This window comes from Octopus bimaculoides, chromosome 8, assembly GCF_046866305.1.
Source record: "Octopus bimaculoides isolate indiv1 chromosome 8, ASM4686630v1, whole genome shotgun sequence".
Taxonomy (NCBI): Eukaryota; Metazoa; Mollusca; class Cephalopoda; order Octopoda; family Octopodidae; genus Octopus; species Octopus bimaculoides.
Window position 1 is genome coordinate 67,799,402 of NC_142935.1, and position 19,795 is coordinate 67,819,196.

The following is a 19,795-nucleotide window of genomic DNA, read 5'->3' on the forward strand; positions in this document are numbered from 1 at the left end:
ATTCTAGATCATCCAATATCTGGTTTAGTAATACAAATTACTTTACCGTCATCAGTAGAATATACCAGAAGTATATAAATATAAATATATATACATAAATATAAATATATAAATATATGTACATACCCATACAAATACATTGGGATATATACAAATATATACATATATCCACATGCAAATATGATGCAAATCCGATTATTCATCTCAACCACATGCATATTTGATCAAGATAATACTGCAGTAAATATCAGAATCAGAGTGAATAAATAAATATATGTGCATACATAATTAAGGATAAAATCAACTAATGATCTTATCAATGGCCAAATGTAATAAAGACCTTAAAGGTAAACATTAATATAAATATATAATTATATAGATATAATTATAATTAAGGGTACTGAGAAACAGCACCTACATGCTATATATATGAATGTATATGTATGGGTATGTATATATACTTATATTTAGGTACTACTGGTATATTCTACTGATGACGGTAAATTAATTTATATTACTAAACCAAAAATCGGACAATCTACAATTAACCTCAAAATTTTGCCAAATCTCTTTTATTCATTTGCTCGCTTTCAGCCTTGTGCTAACGGAGTGAAATTTGAAGTGGTTTTTAGAGTCTTCTGACATCCAGGGTATAGGTGCTGTTTCTCAGTACCATCATCATCATCATCATCATTTAACGTCCCACTTTCCATGCTGGCATGGGTTAGACAGTTTGACTGGGGACTGGGGAGCCAGTTGGCTGCACCAGGATCCAGTCTGATCTGGCAGAGTTTCTACAGCTGGATGCCCTTCCTAACGCCAACCACTCCGAGAGTGTAGTGGGTGCTTTTACGTGCCACCGGCACGAGGGCCAGTCCGGCAGTACTGGCAACAGCCACGCTCAAATAGTGCCTTTACATGTCACCTGCACAGGAACCAGTCCAGCAGCACCGGCAACGCCCTCGCTCGAATGTTGTTTTCTACGTACTACCGGCACAAGTGCCAGTAAGGTGGTGCTTTTTACCTGCCACCAGCCCTGGCAATGATCATGCTTGGATGGTGCTCTTAGCGCTCCACTAGCATTGATGTCAGTCATGTGGTGCTGTCATTGAATTTGATTTCGATTTCACTTCCTTCAACAGGTCTTCAAAAGCAGAGTTTAGTGTCCAATGAAAAAAAGGTATGCCTAAGTGGGCTGCTTACACCACTGGCATAGGCCACAGGTTATGGTTTCACTTGGCTTGCCAGACTTCTCAAGCACAGCACATTTCTAAAGGTCTCGGTCACTAGTCATTGCCTTGGTGAGGCCCAATGTTCAAAGGTCATGCCCCACCACCGCATCCCAGGTCTTCCTAGGTCTACCCTTAATTATAATTATACATACATATATATATATATATATATATATATATATATATATATATATATATATATATATATATACCCACATACTACGAGAGAATACAACATGCCTGGAGGAACTCAGTATATGTAGTAGAATATCTTTTTATACCAAACACCTGAGGTGACACAGACTGCACTGATTGATGCAACACAAAATGCACAATATCCTACCCATAAGGGACAGCTGCAGGACGGGTCAAAATGATCTTTGCATTGAATAAAGATCCATACCAAATTCATTTTCCATTTCCCTCTTCAATTATAAACTAAACAAACACTGCAGAATTCCTGATGTAGATCCAGTGAAAATTATATCATGACTGTGGATGATATCAGGTAGCTCAAACCGTGAATGTGCTTTAATTAGCATGCTAAGACACATATACCCAAAGTCCAAATAATTACTATAATATATATATATATATATATATATATAGTATTATTTAAGATAAATAATGAAGAATGTAATTTGAACAGAGTAGTTTGTATGGATAATAGAAGCAATAATCAAAAGAAAAATAGTTACAATAGCAATGATTATCAAGATATCAATATAAATATTTAATCTGGATGACAACAGTGCAGCTGTGGAGTTGCAATTCAGCTCTCAGTGAGCAAAGTTTCACAGCCTGGTCTCATCAGTTCTTGGTCATAACTATTTCACTTCATTTACCTCGTTAATTAATGCTTACAAGTAAGCTACGAGCATCATGTAATTTCATTTCTTCCCACTTCGATCAAAGACCTTGTGTCAGTATCAGAAATCAATAGAGCAGCAGCAGCAGTAATAGCAGCAGTAGCAGTAGTAGTAGTAGTAGTACAATATCAATCATTTTTATAGTAACATCTATAATTTGGAGAGTCCAAATGTTATTTCTTGTATTTGGCAACAAGACAAGAATTTTGTAATTCACTGAATCAATGGATTGAATCTTATTTCCTAGACAGTCCCTACCCCACCCCATAAAGAGCTAAGGTGGAGTAAATTTTTGTAGGATTTGAACCCAGATTTAAATAATTAAATAATATAAGACATTCACTATTGGTCACTGTGGTATTTCTGCCATTCCTCTGCAAAAAATATTATGAGGTACAATAAATCAATAGATCAATGAGATCCAATCACAGATGATTGGTGATACGTAAGTTCTGATTCTGAGTTGCCAATCGCACAACATATTTCATTTATAGATTCAACATCATCATGATTGCTTTTAATGTCCCCTTTTCTATGCCTGCATGGGTCAGATGGATGTAAATTGCTGAGGTTGATTTTCTCCAGTCAAAGGTTCTTCATGTCACCAATCTTTACCTTTCAAAGCAAGGTAGTATTTCCCCTAATCCTCTAAACAGTGAATAACAAAATTGCTAAATGTGTTTTGCAGAAGAATGTAAGCAGGTACAATTTATACAAATAGTAGCTTGTTTTGAATCAATATGCAAATGTCAGAAAAAAATGCAGTGACATATTACAAAACTTTATAACTATAATTTGAAAGATATGCATTGGAGCTCTTGAACTTAAAGAAAATATTCTTCCCGTTAAAATATTCTTCTTATTAAACAACATGGTCACCCCTGAGATATACCATCATCATCATATCACATCCGTTTTTCCATTCTGGCATGGGTTGGACAGCTTGACAGGAACTGATAAGGCCAGGGACCGCACTAAGTTATATACTCTGTTTTGGTTTGGTTTGTATGGTTGGATGCCCTTCTGAACACCACCCACTCCTCAGAGTGTTCTGGGTGCTTTTTTAACATAGGACCATCACAGATGCTTTTTAAGTGGCACCAGCACCACTGCTTTTTACATGGTACCTTGATTTTAGGATCTTAGTTCTGTTGTGGTGGGCAGGTCTTCTCAAGTACAGCAATGCATATATATATATATATATATATATATATATATCATCATAAATATAAGGGATTAGCAATTGAGTTGCTTCTCCAACATACTGAAAATTCAGAAACAGCAGTCAAAGAACTACTGATTCTAAACTACAAATTTTTCTCTAAAACGGATGGCGATATTTATGGCACACATAGAACAAAAAACCAGAGGGAAAAGCACAAACAAAACAAGCCTTTAGTTAATTGGGTACGAATCGTTTCATGGTTAAGCGAACGAAAACTTCACTATTCCAATCTTCATTTCTTGTATATATATATATATATATATATATATATATATATATATATATACAGAGAAAGAGAGGAGTGGCTGTGTGGTAAGTAGCTTGCTATATATATATATATATATATATATATCATCATCGTTTAACGTCTGCTTTTCATGCTAGCATGGGTTGGACGATTTGACTGAGGACTGGTGAACCAGATGGCAACACCAGGCTCCAATCTGATCTGGCAGAGTTTCTACAGCTGGATTCCCTTCCTAACGCCAACCACTCCAAGAGTATAGTGGGTTCTTTTACATGCCACTGGCACGAGGGCCCGTCTGGCGGTACTGGCAACGGCCAGGCTCAAATGATGTTTTTTTACATGCCACCTGCATAGGAGTCAGTCCAGAGGCATTGGCAATGACCTCGCTCGAATGTTGTGTTCACGTGCCACTGGCACAAGTGCCAGGAAGGCAACGCTGGTAACAATCATGCTCAAATGGTGCTTTTTATGTGCCACCGGTACGGTAGCCAGACAGCTGCTCTGGCAGTGATCCCACTCAGATGGTGCTGTTAGGACTCCACTGGCACGGGTGCCAGTCATCGAATTTGGTTCAATTTTGATTTCACTTGCCCCCAACAAGTCTTCATAAGCAGAGTTTAGTGTCCAATGAAGGAAGGTTGGCATGGGTGCCAGTCGCTGAATTTGATTTGATTTCGAATTTGATTTCACTTGCCTCAACAGGTCTTTGCAAGCAGAGTTTTGTGTCCAAAGAAGGAAAGGTACGCAAGACAGGATGCCCCAAGGAGCTCCTCTATGCTGATGACCTTGCTCTAATTGCTGAGTCACTATCAGAACTAGAGGAGAAGTTTCAGGTGTGGAAGTAAGGATTAATTAATTTTGCATTATCTTGTAACTTTAAAATTTCAAGGATGTGATTGTTTAGTTTTAGAATGACACTGTAGGGTGGGTGTGAGAGGACAGAACCAGTGAGCTTGAACATAAAACAGATAGAATATTTAGGACAGATAAGCCCATTTAAATAAACTTTATTTCTTAACTGGCACTTTACTTTATCAACACTGAAAAGATGAATGGCAAAGTTGACCTCAAAGAAATTTTGAACTCTGAACATAAAAATCCAAAAGAAATATTGCTAAGTAATTTTATCCTACATTTTAAGATCTCTGCCAGTCTAATAATAATAATGCCCGGATGCAGTACCAGGCAGTGGCTCTCATGGCTTCTGATCATAATTGATTGGAAGTGTTATCATGTACATTGTTTTGTCTTGGTATAAAAAGATGGGTTACAGCAAATATTCTGCTCAATGCCACAGATTTTCTAGTCAGTTGTTTGACCTTAACCAGTTGTGCATGTCCCTTGGTGGCTGACGATATGTGCATCTCTGATCATGAGCAGAAGTAGTTGGGGAGCATCATAGCCATGTGTTGAGAGGAAGTCTTTGGAGTTTGAATAATTCACCTTTGAAAACATGGGTGTTTCGTTCAACATTCTTAAACAACTCTTATTTAGGGACCTTTTGAGTGAGATGGGCTACTCGACCTGAAGAAAATTCTAACTGGGTCCCACCTGCAAGGTCATGCACTGTTTATCTTCATATGAGTTCACCATGTCGCTCACATATGGTTGTGATGCATGTGCCAGGTGTACCCTTATCAGACAGGTAGTCATGATGGATATACTGGACTTCGTATATTTTACCCCAGTGTCACTTTGATGGCATGCACTGCTCTCTCACTCGATGATGATGATGATGATGATGATAATGATGATGATGATAATGATGATGATGATAATAATAATAATAATAATAATAATAATGTCAAATTTTGGGACAAGGCCATCAATTTTATTTGAGAGGGGTTAATCAATTACATCTACTTCAGTATTTGACAGATACCTTATTTTAACAACCCTGAAAGGATGAAAAGCAAAGTTTATCTAAGCAGGATTTAAACTCAGAACATAAACAGCTGGAAGAAATGCCACTAAGCACTTTGTCCAACTTGTTAACAAATCTGCCAGCTTGCCACCTTAACAATAATAATAATAATAATAATAATAATAATAATGATAATAATAATAATAATAATAATAATAATAATAATAATAATAATAATAATGATAATAATAATAATAATAGTAAATAATAAATAATAATGGCTTCAAATTTTGACAGAAGGCCAGCAAGTTTGGGGGAGAGGGCTAATCAATTACATTGACCCCACTACTTGACTGGTACTTAATTTATTGACTCCAAAAGGATGAAAGGTAAAGTTGAGCCCAGAAGCATTTGAACTCAGAACATAAAGACGAAATGCCACTAAGTATTTTGCCCAGCATGCTAATGTTTCTGCCAGTTCATTGCCTTTTTAATGATAATAATAATAATAATAATAATAATAATAATTTTCAAAATACAAAGACCTGGAAATAGAGATAACTCGAATGTGGAATCTAAAAACAGAAACAATTCCTATCATAGTAGGTGCCTTAGGTATAATAAAAAAATATTCAGACAAATACATAACAAAAATAGCAGGACTTACAAATATATATAACATACAGAAAATTGCACTACTGGGTACTGCACACATCCTACGCAAAACACTTTCAATACAGTAAACATAAGAGCACCACAGCAAACCACAGCACATACCCAAGGCGCACAGAGCTGCGCTCGGTAGTGAAGTGAAAGCACGTTATAAAAATAAAACTACTGAATAATAATAATAATAATAATAATACTGTAGGCACAAGGCCTGAAATATTAGGGTAGGGATAAGTTGCTCACATCGGCCCCAGTACTTGACCGGTACTTAATTTATTGATCCCAAAAGGATGAAAGACAAAGTCGATTTCGGCAGAATAAGAACGTGAAGACAGATGAAATACCGCTAAGCATTTCTCCCAGCGTGCTAACAATTCTGCCAGCTCACCACGTTAACAACAACAACAACAATTCTTTCTAACTTATTTTTTAAATATTGATGTGATACCTTTACTCTTGAATTGAAGTAAGTTATTTGTTAGTTTACTGTGAATACAAATGGTTTTTGTGTTTTTTTTCTTTAATTTGTTGGCACCCTTCTTCAATCTGAAACTCAAAATATTCATGTTCCATAACACCCTCTCTGATTTTCTCCCCCTCCCTCTCTCCTTCAACCCTCCAATAAGTTATAAACACACTTTCCCTGGAACTGAATCTTTCAAAAAAACAAGGATCTAACCATATGTTTTCAACACATCTTCAAACATACATTTTAACTTCACACCACTACCACCACCACTACTACCATATCCCCTTCTCTGAATGAGTAGGTGGCAAAACAAACTAAGAGCATAGACTTTGTGTACAGAATGATATGTAACAATTTAAAAAAAAAAAAAACACATGACAGAAAAAACAAATATAACAGCAATTACTATTAACTACATCTTCAAGTTACTTCAATGAACCGGTACTCACCCTTCCCCTTGCCTAAGAGGGAGTCTACTCAGGTTATGGCTACAAGAAACCCACCTCTCCTTGATGCACTAAATAACAGTTGTTCTGAGACTAATTGAGTGTTCTGCTGCCAAATTTTAACTTGCATCATATAGTATGATGACACTGTGTTCTATGTTAAAACAACAGCAGAAACAAACAGATGATATGAAGTGTGACCCAGCTGACCAATCAAACTTTAAGTAGTGCTGTTTATTAAGAGAATCCAGAAGGTGGCAAGCTGACAGAAGGCGGTGAGCTAACACTGAGCAAAATACTTAGCAGCATTTTGTCTACCTTTATGTTCCGAGTTCAAATTCTGCCAAGGTCAACATTGTCTTTCATCCTTCTGACGTCAATAAATTAGGTAACAGTGAAACACTGGGGTCGATGTAATCAACTTGCCCCCTCCCACAAAATTTCAGGCCTTGCGCCTTTAGTAAAAAGAATTAATATTGTTATTATTATTATTATTTTATGTTTGACTTTTGCTTTGCATTTGTACAAGTTGGATCCAAGTCTCACCCAGAGACCTCAAGAAACAACAAGTTAGAAGTTCATGTAGGTGTTATGCCTAGGGTACCATATATTTGAATTTGTACAGTGTTGTTCTAGAGAATGTTTAAGAAACCATAAGAAAATTCTGTGTTTGTTTTAAAATTTGGGATCACATAGACAGTATTTTATGTAGGATATGGGCAGTTCCCATGAGCACTATCTTTTGAACTTCAGCCATTTTGTGTCTTCTACTATAGCCTCGGGCCGACCAAAGCCTTGTGAGTGGATTTGGTAGACGGAAACTGAAAGCCCATTGAGCGTCCAATAACACTATCCGTATCACGTCCTCACTTTGTTGTTTTTTTGTTATTGTTTTTTTGTTATTGTTTTTTGTGTTTTTTTGAACCTATATATATATATATATATATATATGTATATATATATATGTATGTGTGTGTCTGTGTTTGTCCCCCGAACATCGCTTGACAACCGATGCTGGTGTGTTTACGTCCCCATAACTTAGCAGTTCGGCAAAAGAGACCAATAGAATAAGTACTAGACTTCCAAAGAATAAGTCCTGGGGTCGATTTGCTCGACTAAAGGCGGTGCTCCAGCATGGCCGGTCAAAATGACTGAAACAAGTAAAAGAGTATATACATATACTCATGATTTGAGTTTTATTTTTCCTATTTGCATTACCATATCTGTGTATATATCTAATGGTTTTCTTTCAGCTTCCATCTACCTAATCCACTCACAAGGCTTTAGTTAGTCTTAGGCTATAGTAGAAGACACTAGCCCAAGGTGCCATGCAATGGGACTGAACCTAGAACCATGTGGTTGAGAAGTAAGCTTCTTACCACACACCCACGACTTTTACATATTCTTTCCATTTTCCTCAATCTAATATAAAAGATATGTGACAAGTAAAAATTTTACCTCATCATCATCATCATCGTTTAACGTCCACTTTCCATGCTAGCATGGGTTGGACGATTTGACTGAGGACTGGTGAACCAGATGACTACACCAAGCTCCAATCTGATTTGGCAGAGTTTCGACAGCTGGATGCCCTTCCTAATGCCAACCACTCAGAGAGTGTAGTGGGTGCTTTTACGTGCCACCGGCATGAAGGCCAGTCAGGAGGTATTGGCAACGGCCACGTTCGAAATAGTGTATTTTACGTGCCACCTGCACAGGAGCCAGTCCAGCTGTACTGGCAACGAACTCGCTCGAATGTTTTTTCACATGCCACTGGCACAAGTGCCAGGAAGGCGATGTTGGTAGCGGTCACGCTCAAATGGTGCTATTTACGTGCCACCGGCACGAAAGCCAGACAGCTGGTGCTCTGGCAACGATCACGCTCGGACAGTGCTCTTAGTGATTTACTGGTACAGGTGCTGGACCAATAATCTTTCTATAGATTTATTCATCATTATCATCATTTTAACATTTGTTTTTTTCCATACTAGCATCAGTTGAATTGAGACTTGTATTGTACAGTGACATGTTCTTATTACAAACATTTGTTTCCATTTAAGGAACTGATTTTTCACATGACAAACCACAACAGCTGGGCATGTTTTCACAACAGACACAAACACATACACATATATCCTCATCTTAGCTACTGTTTTTCCCAGGTCTACTCTGACCTGAAGTAGTAACACATTAGTGTCCTAGCTATGGGTTAACTAGCACATGTCCTTTTGGATAGATGGAGTTCATCAGCCTGGAAAGTAGTCTGTTTAGGAGAAAGAAACTCTGATATAAAACCACAGCTGCCATGCAGGATAGCGTGAACAAGGCAGATCTCAATTATATCTGGGACATCTGACAGCCTGCTGCTATCACCCTAACCAGATCCAGCATGTCACCACTACCAGTGGTGCCACTAGTGAATGCTTGTGGCCAAGCGTGTGGGCCTTGTGATCACAACACATAGTCCACTCTAAACAAAATCAATCAAAAGCCATCTGTAAGTTAATGCAGACGACACACATATATACACTCAAAGATATGATTGGTTTCTCTATGGTGTCCATCTACCTATTTTACTCACAAGGCATTTATCAACCTGAGACTATAAGTAGAAAGTACTTACTTGCCCATAGTACCATGCAAGAGGAATGAACCCAAACACAAGTGGTTGCAAAGCAAACTACTCAGCTATACAGCTGTAGATGTGCCTATGGCTATGCAGGTATCTGTGTAAAGTAGAATTAAATCAGCTAAATAATTATAATATATTGGTTTCAGATTTTGACACAAGGCCAGATTTTGACACATACGCTTCTTTCAGTTTCCGTCTACCAAATCCACTCACAAGGCTTTGGTCGGCCCGAAGCTATAGTAGAAGACACTTGCCCAAGGTGCCACACAGTGGGACTGAAGCCGGAACCATGTGGTTGGTAAGCAAGCTACTTACCACACAGCCGCTGTAAGGATTAGTATCAGGAAGAGCATCTCACTATAGAAAATCTGCTTCAATAATGCTTTGTCTAACCCAGGGGTGGGGAAACTTTTTAGTGCAGCGGACAAAAAAGGTCGTCATGCAGGTCACACGTTCTAACTCTTATATCTGTGTAAATCTTGTATATATCTATGTATAATTCAATATACACTAATAAAGATAAGTTTAACACATTAAATTAAAACATAACATCTTCATTAATGCCGCCACTGAATTTAAGACACTTGTATTACCTATGAGGTATTCTATATTTTTCAGCTAGCATGTAGTTAGGCCTCAAAGAGGTGGTACAAACATTGCAATATGTATTTTGTAGTGATAACAAAATATGCATTCAAATGGCAATTACCGGATGATTTCTGTTTGAATCTGACCGTTTCAAGTCATAGTGGAAACACGAACTATGTCGCAAATGGACATACGGATATTGTATAAATTTTATAATTGGAAAATTTACTATGGGCGTAGGAGTGGCTGTGTGGTAAGTAGCTTGCTTATGAACCACATGGTTCCGGGTTCAGTCCCACTGCGTGGCACCTTGGGCGAGTGTCTTCTACTATAGCCTTGGGCCGACCAAAGCCTTGTGAGTGGATTTGGTAGACGGAAACTGAAAGAAGCCCGTCGTATATATGTGTGTGTGTGTGTGTATGTTTGTGTGTCTGTGTTTGTCCCCCCAACATCGCTTGACAACCGATGCTGGTGTGTTTACGTCCCCGTAACTTAGCGGTTCGGCAAAAGAGACCGATAGAATAAATACTAGGCTTACAAACAATAAGTCCTGGGGTTGATTTGCTCGACTAAAGGCGGTACTCCAGCATGGCCGCAGTCAAATGACTGAAACAAGTAAAAGAGTAAAGAGTAAATTTTGTACATACAAGCATATAAGCCTGCAGGTGCAATTAAATGGGCTCGCGGGCACAATTGTGCCTACGGGTGGGGTTTTCCCCACCTTTGGTCTAATCCTTGCCATCATGAAAAAAAATGTCAAAATGATGATGGACATTATATATATATATATATATATATATATATATATATATATATATATATATATATATATATATATATATACATATACATATATATACATACATAATGTAGGTAGGGTAAAATCCAAGCTGTGTCCTCTTGAAGCACATCTGCTTATTCCAGTATTACAATCCAGTATGTAGACACTGCTGTTGTATGGATGTAAGGTACATATTAGAGTTGAAAACAGGAAGTTGGAAAATTTATTCTCCATTACACGTTTCATTTGCTAATAGGAAGTTCCTATCAGCAAATGAAACATGTGTAATGGTGAATAAATAATACCAAAAATATATTTACATACATTTAAAAGATGGTACTTCAGCATGGCCACAGTAAAATGACAGAAAGAATAAAAGAATATATACATATATATACACACATATGTATGTGTGTATGTATGTGTCAAGTATGTATGTATGTATGTATGTATAAAGTTTTGACAAACCAAGCCGACTTATGTGAATTGGAATTTGACACAAATCTTCAGAGTATTAAGAAAGTAGCAGACACATTTCTTTGTACATATGACACTAATTATTCTGTAAAATGGTTCCTCAGGTTTGTGCTGGTACTTGTTTTAGTAGCAGCAGACTGAAGAATATCAAAGATAAACTAGGTAGATTTTAAACCACTGTACAATAAATGTTGACCAGTAAATATCAAGTGTTCTTACCAATAATGAAAATTTGATTGTGCCCTGCTTCAGAGCCAAGATCAATATCAGTTCTAGGTTGAGTGGTTATCCTTCATCAGAGACCTGAGAGTTCAACCATAAACAAAAGCACAAAATAAGATTAGGTCCATCACTTGACAGGGACGAGAGACATCACTTCTCATACACACTGCCATCAGGTTATGACAAGCCCTTGACAATTGTGATTATCCAGCCATCTTCACCCACTGTTCCCTAGAGGGTTACAGAGGTAGAGTCCTCAAGCACCTCTTCCATAGGATCCTCTTTTTCTTTTATATTCCCAATCCTTAATGGTTGTCTCTTCCTGGACACACTTCAGGATCCTGGGACATGCATCCTTTGTGCTTCCACCCCATATCTCCCAGTACAAGTCGCAAGCATATTGATTGTTGTACTAGCATTTGTTGGAGATTGCAATATATTTTTCAAATGGATACTTTGACCTAAGATCCACATGACAGACAATGCAGTATGGTTGTTCTTTTGGTTCCCTTTCATATTGCAGTTTTTGGAGGTCTTTTCTCTTTTGTTGTAGTTTTAAAGTTGCTGAACTATTACTACTAAACAATAAGATCATGTGTTCAAATGTTACTGCTACCATTAGGTTGTAACTTTAGGCAAAACACAATAGTCTCCCTAGCCACAAATATGCCTCTCCAACAACTGATATCACTCCTAACTTCATTATGATTGGTTAGTATTATTTTGAAAGGATATCAATAGCAGAGACATTTCTACTAATTTACAAATATGTGTAGCAATTAGAATAATATCAATCAGATTGATATGAACATGTGAAAAATTTACTAGTTCTCAGAACCCACGAGAAAGACCTAAGATACTGTCCATTAATCAGATTGATATGCAAAATATTAATCAACTATATGTACTTTTATAGAATAACGAAAAAAAGAGTCATATCTGGTACTAAATAATTTATATTAAACACACATACACACACACATGGCCTGTTCATGCTAAATGATACATCTCATCAGATCAATAAATATCCCAGAAATTATACATTTAAATATATACCCAAGCTTGTTGTTGTCACTTTGTTCTTTAATCTGAACATATCCAGAACATAAGGAGAATTAACTTTTGCTGAAAACATTTATTACTAGAAAAGTATAATAGAATTTGTATCATATGAATAACATGCCCCAGAATTTTCTGTATCTAAGGACAAAAAAAAGTTGTTCAGAAAATGAAAATATCAAGTATTGTGACTTAAGTTTCATTCTATCTCTTTGTGTATCATCACATTTTAAAATTTGTTTCTACATACCTACTATGAGGTGGACAAATAGAATCTCCACTCCTCTCAGTCTTGTATCATTTTATTTCTGATTCACACACACACATACATACAAATGTATATATCAACCAGCAAGCTGTCAAGAGAGAACACAAAGGGACTTCAAGCCCTGAGCACTCTAAAGAAAAATATATCATTAGAATTGAGATGGTTCTCAGTTGCAACTCAAAGTTCCCTATTACTGCATATCATACAATAATAATGCAAAATTCTGAGTAAGGACAGAAAGTAATCTCTGCTCATCATCATTTTTACATTCACTTTTCCTAGCGAGCACAGGTTGAACAGAAGTCCAACCCATGCAAGTATGGCAAAGTGGATGTTAAAACGAAATGATGATGAAATGATATAAGGTCCATGAATATGAATAAACTGAAGTAGGAGATTCACACTCTTAAATTAAATTACCAATAACAATATTCAATATTATTGCTATGACTAAAGAAGAAAAGGTGTGACTAAGACTTAATATTAATGAGTGAGAAAGTTGTAACATAGCTCTCCCTAGTTTTGTACTCAGTATGAGCCAATTTATAAATGGAATTTATAACCATGCTACATGGCAGTGAAACATGGGCTGTAACTGCTGAGGACATACGTAAGCTCGCAAGGAATGAAGCCAGTATGCTCCGTTGGATGTGTAATGTCAATGTGAATACCCGTCAGAGTGTAAGTATCTTGAGAGAAAAGCTGAACATTAGAAGCATCAGTTGTGGCGTGCAAGAGAGACGATTGCGCTGGTATGGACATGTGGTGAGAATGGAGGAGGATAGCTGCGTGAAAAAGTGCCACACCCTAACAGTTGAGGGAACCTGTGGAAGAGGTAGGCCCAGGAAGACCTGGGCTGAGGTGGTGAGGCAAGACCTTCGTACATTGGGCCTCACCGAGGCGATGACTACGGACCGAGACCTTTGGAAATGGGCTGTGCGTGAGAAGACCCGGCAAGCCAAGTAAGATCGTTGCCAGTGCCCCTGGACTGGTTCTTGTGCGGGTGGCACATGAGATGCACCATTTTGAGCGTGGCCGTTGCCAGTACCGCCTGACTGGCTCCTGTAGGATTTTCGAGCGAGATCGTTGCCAGTGCCCCTGGACTGGCTTGTGCGGGTGGCACATAAAAGACACCATTTCGAGCGTGGCCGTTTTCGTGCGGGTGACACGTAAAAGCACCCACTACACTCTCTGAGTGGTTGGCGTTAGGAAGGGCATCCAGCTGTAGAAACTCTGCCAAATCAGACTGGAGCCTGGTGTTGCCATCCGGTTTCACCAGTCCTCAGTCAAATCGTCCAACCCATGCTAGCATGGAAAGCGGACGTTAAACGATGATGATGATGATGATGATGATGATTAAGTCCACCTCATACCTTATAAAGACTTTCCAAACATATATTTTGTATATCTAGGAATAAGTTGGTAAAGTGTGGTTTGAAAGAAGATTTGGCTGTTATTTCTAACAGATCAGGTCAAGTACACTCAGAGAATACCTAACTGACTCACACAGAGGTGTGTTTCATGAGAAGAAGGGTTAGGTTTAGTTGAAAATGGGAGTGCAGTTCATGTGAAAAGAGTCTATTTCAAAGAAATTCATGTGAAATGGTGGCAATGATGCAGTTCTTCATAGAAATAGGAACCATTTTTTTGATATTTTAGTATTATTGTGTTACTAAGCATTACCAAATGTCAAATTTTTCACTGACTGAGAAAAAATGAAAAAAATATACAAGGTGGGATCACATGGTGATGGAGTAACTGTTTAGTATTTAAACCAGCAATATCAGGCCCAAATATTCTATTTGTTGTATGTTCAAACCAGCCAGATCCAGCCTCTTACACTTATCCTACAATGTCATTCTAAAAATAAACAATCACAGCATTGAAATCTCAAAGCTATGAGATAATGCATGATTAATTCAAAACAAAGTGAATAAAGAAGCATTACATTTAACAGAATAACCTGAATGCTAAAGGGTTTAATATAATATGTTGGATTTAAAAGACAGAAGAGTAAAAAGTGAAGTTGTGTATATAGATAAGACTTACTGTTGATGTTTTAGCACCACCACCCATATCATCCCAGTCACATACCGCCAAGCTTAAGATATGATTCCGTAACTTTGATCATTTCAATGGTGAGCATGAATGATGTCCCAAAATTTCAAGTTCAAACATAAGTCCTCATTTCAAAGAAATTGTTAGGAAGCATCACAGCACAGACGCTAAGTTCCCAGGAATCAATATCTGTGGTGAAGGTTCTGTACATGGTAACAACACTTGGAAGACACAGATATCACAATCAACCCCCCCCCCCCAACACACACACACACATTCTCTGGAGTTAATAGAGCTAATCACACTTTAATGAATATTTATGATTACAAAAGGTCAACTAATTAACTTTTTATTATATTAGCTCACAGGATATACATATCTATATATATATATATATATACACACACACACACAATCAGTTTCATTTTTACGTATGCCTTTCCATGCTGACATAATTTGGATGGGAGATACTGAAGAAGTGCTTCCCAACCAGATGCCCTTCCTAAAGACAACCTATTTAGTCACCTTTTATGACATAAGTAACTATTCTAATACCCCAGATACACAAGGTTTATATATATATATATATATATATATATATATATATATATATATATATCTTTATGATAGTCTAAAGGAGTATGGCTGCTACATTAAGCATGTACAAGCTCTCTCGTTATTTAACTGCACAGACGTGAGTATGGTTAGTAAGAATCAGCCAAAGATCAAAGATTAAAATGTGAAATAAAGATGGAGAAAGAATAAAACCTTGGAGGACACTAGAGCGGTTGAGGAGGAGGACAGTAGAGAACTGTGACGTTACCAATAACGTTAAGTCGATTGATGAAGTTTTAGATGTAGACATTTAACTCCAGGTGTGTTTTACAGGAAGGAAGTTTAGCAAGAGGTTTGTGTCTATTATATAGAAAGTCGGACCAAGTCAATTGACTATATTTATGTCATCCTTACCGAAATTATGAAAACAATATTATAGATTAAGATTGTTCGTTTCCTTGTGGCATAAATTTTCCTAGTTAAGGTCAAACTATAGTATTAACTTTATTATATATTTCTTACACTACATAAAAATACGTGTGTGAAGGCTTTTATGCCTGCGTAAAAAAAAACTATTAATATATATTTGACTACGTGTATATAAAGCATTCATTTCATACCTTTTCTTTACAAATACTTACTAGCGTGTGTCTGATAGTGAGAAAAACATCAAATGGGGGTAACGTAAAAGAAAGAAAAAAACTGCAAACACAACAAACAAATATAGTAGTTTATTTGTTGTTGCTGATCGAACTGAAGTTTCTGATATTGTTGTTACAACTTTGTTGTTATTTCGTTGTCATTGTGCAACGGCTTAAAATTTAAACTCTCCTTGAAAAAGAAATTACATTAGAACAAACAGTATATCTGCTATATACTTGACTAAGAGTATATAGTAGATAACAGACAAGAAGGAACCTTCGTGTAGTTGTAGTAATAGTAGTGGTAGTAGTAATAGTACAAAAATTACGCGGTCAAATTAAAAAAAAAATCAGAACAAATGAGTAGGCATATTTTGTCTGAAGAAGCTAGCAGGTGCCTTTTCTGGTCTTATATATATATATATATATATATACATACATACACGTGAGTGTGTATAAAAGTAGTAAGAAGACTTAGAGTGATTGTGTCCACATTTCTTGTCATTGTGTACTAAATTAGAGACCAGGTGCTTCTCATTAGCATACAGTCGTCGTTGGTGAAGATGTATTTCTTCTTTCCCACTGGAAGGATCGAACGTTTCCCGTGCTGCACTTTAAGCCAAAGCATGTTTGGATTTTTACTACATGTCAGTTCAGTTTATTAACATACATTCAATGAAAGTTCGATACTGAACTGGAAAATGATGGGTGCGGTAAGCGACGTACAATTAATACACACAAAAATAAAATGAGAAAAGAATTTCATTTATATCATTCACATATATATATATATATATATATATATATATAACATGTGTGTGTGTGTGTAGAGAGAGAGAGAGATAAACAGAAGGACACAGAGAGAGAAGAAGACAGGCTTGAAGAAGACAAAAGGAAATGAAGGGGAAAGTGATGCTTTCAGAAATCGTTAAGCGGAACCTAAGTGTTTAATAGAGTGTGTTGGTGGTCAGAGATTTAAACCAGATCATCCTGAAATTATCTCATGGAACAGCGATAATTAGGATTCCGCTAGGTAGGCTGCAATCGGACATGCAATATAAGTAGGTAGGTAGCTTTAGTAGACCCTGACTGACTCAGAGGTTCGGTTTCGCCGATAATGCCACCACCACCTAAGCGTCATAGATGAAACTCACACCCACATAAAAACAGATTTTAGCTTACAGCTGTGTCATTCGAACACCAAAAAAACTTAGATAATATTAAAAGAGTATAGTGTTGAAGAAGAAAAATACCTTAAATCTGATCACACACGCACATAGATTCTGTAGATGTTTCAGTATGAGTAACAATAGCAACATGGTTTGATAAATGATATAAGAAATGCTATAACAGATTATCGCTTATTTCTTAGTGAAAGCCGCCGAAATATGTTAAACACGTTCACCAAATGACTTATTTTATGACACCCATGGTACATTGTAAAGTTTAAACAAAATATTCTTTACGATGGGAGACGAAACAAAAAAATATATACAGACGTAAGAGATCGATGCATGATGTGAGATACGATAAAATATCTCATGGATAAATGGTCGACATTATTAACATTACAAATACACACATATTTTATATAATATTATGTATAATATTACAAATGCTTAGTAGATGAGTATCTGAATAGATAGACGGTAAGAGTGTTTTGTAGTAGGTGACAGTGGAAACCTCCATAGACACATAAACAATGAAACAGCTCTACACGTGTGTGAAAGGTGATTAGCCATTAATTGAAGTTCGTACTTACTTCGGCGTCGTGCCTCGAACCTGCTTTAACTTGCGCTTAAGTAACTTCCACATTGCTTTCTGAAATGCTTTCTTCTGCTTCTAAACCAAACCGCAGACATGTCAAAAAGTCCGGCGATGCGGTTGGCACCAGCCACCAACAATGTTGCTACTGTACAGTAGGAAGGAGTGCCCGTGCCCAGCTAACATCGTCAAGCGCCCGCACAGCCGTCGTCATTGTAAACTGACGTCGACGACGCCGTTGCTTTCGCCACCCACACCGCCACCACCAACAACAACAAAGAACGTCAACGCGCTACCACCGTCACTGCCACCACCACCGCCTCCGCCGCTGCCTTAGTTGTTCAGCTTCATCGCCGCCGATGCCTTTACCACCACTACCGTCACCACCACCATTATCGTCGTCGCCTGCTCTCGTTTCTCCTGCCTCACTGCATACGAGGCGACAACTATGACAACCACCTGCCCACGCCATACATACATTGATGGTAGGTGAATAAAAGGGTGGACTGCAGTGGCTTGATGGATATGATGATAGTGGTGGCTGCGATGGTCGTCAAAGTGGTTTTGACGGTGGTGGTGCTGATGGTTAAAAAATAGTGGGAGTGATAGTGATGACAACGATTGTTGTTTTTGTTAGCCCCAGGGCAGCCCCTAACTAAACAGACTTATTATAATCAAAGACGTTCCGGTTATTACCATTCAGTCTTTTCGTATATCCGGGAATATATTATACAATGTGTCCTTCCTTTTTTTTCTTTACTTTCCCCATGATAATAGGGTGTGATTTCAGGGAATTTGGCTCCCATTTCTGGTACGTTGAACGACCACGAGGGCACGCTGTCTTTGATGGCAATATGTACTGGCGGCAGTTGTGATGATGGTGATGATGAAATGTGGAGGTATTGTTGGTGTGATTAAAAAGGGAGAAAAAAAATTACAAAAACAAAAACGTGATGAAAAGTAGGGAGGGAGCTTTCTTGAACAACAATTAACAATGTACCGGCTTTGTTTTGTTTTTGTTCTTTTATTTGTTTTGTTTCGTTTTGTTATTAACCTTCCCCTCCGCTTTGTTGAGCCTGCTGTTCACAACACCAGGCCACTAAAAAGGTAACAATGACACCATCTAAAACCTGAAAGGCTTCAGCCTTTTAAAAACAGACTCAGACACACAAACGAAAAAAAAACAAACAAAACAAATTAGAGAAGACATAGCGATGGCGACAGAGCCTTTCTACTTTTATATTTAAAGAAAAAAAAAGCGGGGAAATAGTCTCTCCATATAGAAAACCTTTCTAGAAACTCTTCAACAATGAACAGAGTGCTCAGAGGCAAAACAAATAAAAATTTATTTCTTTTCATTTGTGTTTGTTTGGTTTGGTTTCTTTCTTGTTTAATAAAACTTATTTTTCTATAAAAGTTGTTCGCACACCCAAACATAATCACATATAACTGTTTATACATGTAGCATATACCTTATATGGAGATGCAAAAACCCGTCGGTCAAAGAAGTACTCAATACATGTGTTGGGTAGAGAGGATATGTTTATACACAGCAAAATGCTCTACAAAGGGTCCGTCTGTTTCTTACGTCCAGAATAATCACTGGACCCATGGAATGGAAGGGCTCTCTGAGGAACCTTTTACTACTCGTAAACAGGCATACACATACGCACTCACACACACACACACACACATACATGCGTACGTACATACATACATACATACACAT

The 19,795-nt window shown here is 37.4% G+C and overlaps 1 protein-coding gene across 1 annotated transcript in view; it reads right to left on the reverse strand.

The window, feature by feature from the left end:
* The window catches only part of LOC106881928 (uncharacterized), a 108,700-nt gene extending 90,062 nt beyond the window's left edge, over nt 1–18,638 (reverse strand). Inside the window, exon 1 of the mRNA XM_052970151.2 lies at nt 18,065–18,638. Coding sequence (XP_052826111.1) covers nt 18,065–18,117 — 53 coding nt within the window. The 5' untranslated portion in view covers nt 18,118–18,638. The remainder of the gene's footprint in view (nt 1–18,064) is intronic.
* Nucleotides 18,639–19,795: the final 1,157 nt, after the last annotated feature.